Genomic DNA, 4,264 nt, shown 5'->3' on the forward strand with positions numbered 1-4,264 from the left:
TTCCCTGGCTCCGATACGGACCCGCCGTGCCGCCTCCTGGGTTTCGGCACCAATGTGGCATGAATAAGGCACGGCGGGACCACGGAGCAACGTTCAGAGCCAATTTTATTTTATTCACATCACACCACACACCCCAACTCCTGAGTCCCCATGTTTTAACACGGCGGGCGTGATGGCGGATGCCGTGCAGGTGCGTCCGCAGGGCACCGCAGGCCACGCCCCGCCACAAGCATTTCTTTCATCTATGTATTGATTAAATTGTTTATTAGTAATGCTTTTAGGTCACTGTTTTAGCAGTGCCTCATACCCTATTCAAGCAGTTAGCCAGATGGTGAGGGTCTGGTAAGGAAATGGGGACACTGACACCCCATGACACAGGTAGTGGAGCCTTTTGTCTTTTCTCCACTGTAAGAGATAGCAAGAGAGTGTGAAACTTTCTTTGGGGAGAAAGACCAAAGGTGTGAAAACAGCTGTGTACTGCCTTTTGTTCCTGTAAGATGTATTTAACCCAGGGTCATGCTGGGCTCAGTAGAGACTCTGCCGATTGACTACCCCGCAATGATGGCTGCTCTCACTAAGCTTGGGTTTTTGTGTTTTTTGATTAAAGGATGTTAGCTACCGTTCTCCATTTGTCTGCAGGCTTTATTAAATGGAAAACTTTCACAACACCAGTATGAAGAGTTAGACAGCACCAGGCCCTGACATGATTTACACCGGCTGGCTGACAAAGCTTACTGCACTCCATGAGTGTCTGCCAGGACAAATGAGACTATTAGTCAATGAGAGATACCAAGAATGGCCATTGAACTGAAAGCCGGACATTCTTGATCCCAAAGGACCCTCAGAGACCAGTCCCATCCAACTACTGGTCAATAAGCTGGCTCAGTACCACATGGAAGCTCCTATCAGGCATTATAGTTGCTCAATACATGAGTGAGGCACAGAAAGGAATTGGCAAGAATACCAAATGAGTGAAACATGAGCAAGCACTGGCCACTGGTCGCCTGACACTGCAAAAGTGCAGTGAAAGCCAAAAATTCAGTGTTCCACAAATGGATCCTAGAATGCCTAAAAATATACAAGATCAACAGGACCCTTAGAGCCTTCATCAGGAATTCAATGAGGATGTAGCAAACAACACTAGAAACCAAATTCAAGCCAACAGCACAAATCTCCATCAAGTCGCTACCAAGGAGATCCTCTGTCCCCACTGCTGTTCTCCTTAGGACTGAACCGCCTCAGTGAGATCCTCGACAAGATTGCGGAGCAATCGTCAGCCGCCAACTCTACATGAATGACATTAAGCTGTATGTCAGTGAGAGATTGAAACATCATTTACTGATCCACAGCACAAGGATATACAGTAATGACATCAGAATGTCATCTGGACTCGAGTGTAGTCGGATGGTAAGAAAGAGAGGTAAGGTAGTCAGAACCGTGGGATTGCACTACCAGAAGCCAATATTGTAGACACTGAGGACAGCTACAATTACCTGGGAAGCCCACAGACAAATGGGAACCAAAGAGAGGCCAGAAAGTCACAGCCACGAAAAACCTGGCTTGCTACCAACCTCAGAGTCAGCTGAATTTCCGTGCCGTCTCTGCTCTTCATCCCATGTTCTTATGGCTTCAGGTCTGGCCTTTAGTTTTCCCCAGTTTAGGTTATGCTTTAGTTCTGTCCTCGCCATCTTTGCTTTTGTTGTTTTCACCTCATATAATAAAGTGCATTTTTGGTCCTTTCTGAGAACTCCACACGACTGCTGCTGCATATTCCGCTGTGTGCGCATTTTTTGAGGAGCTCTGGGAGGATTTAATTGACTCGATTTCGAGGGGGATTAACCTGTGGCTCTCCTGGCTACTGGATTCACGTCACCTACTCCCACAGGACTTCCTCCTCAACACACTTGACCTGCACCCCCCCAGCCGCTACCGCTTTCCTACCCAGCCCAGACGATGTTTTGCCCGGCCCATCAGAGCAGTCTTCGAGGAGGAAGTGGCAGTTGCACTGCCAGCGCGTCACCTCACAACCAGATTTCGGGACTTCAAAGCGGCCGGCTGTGGTGGGTGAAAAGGACACTTTTGCCACTATTTTTGACATTGGAACTGTTTATGCGGGGGCTGTGTGTTTTGTGACGGAGGATAATGATTACTCCAGTTTCCCTGCTTCACCTATGAATGAAATAACAAGGACTGCCTTTTCAGAGGTTCCTTCACAGTTAAATGATTGTTTTTCACCTGCTCCACCTCTGTTGGCACACCCAGTATAGACATCACTTCTGACAGCCGCTCAGGTTTCAGCTCAGCCAGCTGCTCAGGTCTCTTCTCAGTCACTAACTCAGCCATTAGCACTGCCTACAGCACAGCCTGTAGCCTAGCCTGTAGCTTTGCCATTAGACCAGCCTGTAGCCCAGACAGCAGTTTTGTTACCTGCCCAGTCTGCTGTTCAACCCTTTTGGTTGAACAGCAGAGCTCAGTCACCTCTTCAGTCATTAGCCTCACCAGTAGCTCAGTTATCATCTGTTCAGTCTACTGTTTTGCCACCTATGCAAACACCATCTTCACCTGCTCACTCTGTACAGGAAGCTTTGTCAGTACAACCCGTAAAGAACTGTGTTTCTACCACTCATTCTAAGCAGAGAGATGAACGCTTTAAGACAGTTTTGGTTCCTCTAAAGCTGTTCAGAGACAGTTACTCTCTCCAGGGCCCCCTCCCCCAGAGGCTGAGTTTCAGCGCTCAGCCGACTCTGGTCCCCTGGTGGCTAAGAAGTCAGCTGAGGACTGCACCCTGCTGCCACTGACTGAGGAGAGCCAATGAGCTGCGCAGTTCCAGCCTGTTTCATGTCCCCTGAACGGTGTTGCCACCGCTGCCTTCCGTGCGGTTGGCCTTTGGATTTGTTTCGCCTGTGTCGCCGCCACTGCCTTCTGCGCGGTTGGACTCCGGATTTGCTGCCGCAGCTGTGACACACGTGCGCCCTAGGGTGGTCAAAAATGGCAGAGCTAAGATTCTTTGGGTCTTCCAGATACATACAGACAAACTGGTGATGGCTAACCAACTGGACATAGTAGTGGTGTACAAGCAGAGGAAGATGGTCATAGTGAAAGGGGCAGCTACACCGAATGACAGCAATATGAAGAAGGAACATTAGAGGATGGAGTACCAAGGGCTGAAAGAAGAAATCGAGAAGATGTGGAGGGTGTGTGTGTGTGTGTGTGTGTGGTGATAGCTGACATTATTATAATTTCAGCACCTTTTAATCTTTCTAACATCGCGAGTGCAGCACAGGCTGAAGACATTGACTTGTGACATGTTATCTCTACAGTCACCTCTATTATGCTATGTTAGGAATGGGCTCACGTAATCTGATCAGTGTTTTTTAAATTAACTGCTCTTACTCCAGTTGGTCTTGATCAATGCTTTGTCTAACATTGTGACGATGGCACTGCTTGGATCAGAAAGCTGAAACACACATTCGTATCTTCGCCAGTCATCAGTTGTGACTGATAAAACATTCAGACTGACGGTCATCTGGAAGGTCTCATCATCGTTGGGGAGTACATCTGTGTGGTACACATTTTCATGAATCTCATTTCCATCTTTCCTCCAGAACATCACGGCTTTGCCAGGATAGAAACCTGTAGCATGGCATGTGACTGGAGAGGAGGGAGTCTTCTGGAGAAGAGACACTGATGGAAGAACTGGAGAGAAGGAAGGCGGGAGAGAGATGAATGGAGAGGACAGGAGGAGTAAGAATGGATAGAAGAAATAGAAAAAAAATGATCAACAAATTCACACTAAATTAATAACAGAGAAATTTTATAAGTTAATATGATGAAAAAATAAATATACGACTGGAGAAGCAAGTGTTGTGTACATCATAGATGAAAACCATCACAGTAGCAGCACAAAAGTAAATTCAAACTGTCAGTCCAAACAAAGCAAACCATTTGAGCCAAAAAGTCATCAGCTTTCAGCAGCTGCTTAAGACTGTAATTTGGCACACCTTAAGATAAATGTAACCCCAAGGACACTGAAATGTGGTGACTAAGTACCAGTGTTGGGAAGTAACAGAATACATGTACCGGCGTTATGTATTTAAAAAAACAAAATATGAGTAGGGGAGATCGGGGATAGTTGTAACATTTTTGACATTTCTGTCTGTAAACTGGAGCTCTTTTAAGGTAGTGGATTCAAAATGTAATGCAAAGTATTTACATGTCTCTGCTATTAAATAATGCAGCTATTTTCTCTGCAGCACAATTACCC

At 46.5% G+C, this 4,264-nt stretch overlaps 1 protein-coding gene across 1 annotated transcript in view; it reads right to left on the reverse strand.

The window, feature by feature from the left end:
- LOC102192740 (major histocompatibility complex class I-related gene protein-like) overlaps positions 1-4,264 on the reverse strand; it is a 50,195-nt gene that overhangs the window by 37,230 nt on the left and 8,701 nt on the right. The window contains exon 3 of the mRNA XM_005745226.1: positions 3,557-3,696. Coding sequence (XP_005745283.1) covers positions 3,557-3,696 — 140 coding nt within the window. The remainder of the gene's footprint in view (positions 1-3,556; positions 3,697-4,264) is intronic.

The sequence above is a fragment of the Pundamilia nyererei genome, unplaced genomic scaffold (genome assembly GCF_000239375.1).
Source record: "Pundamilia nyererei isolate P.nyererei 1_Seehausen unplaced genomic scaffold, PunNye1.0 scaffold00155, whole genome shotgun sequence".
Taxonomy (NCBI): domain Eukaryota; kingdom Metazoa; phylum Chordata; class Actinopteri; order Cichliformes; family Cichlidae; genus Pundamilia; species Pundamilia nyererei.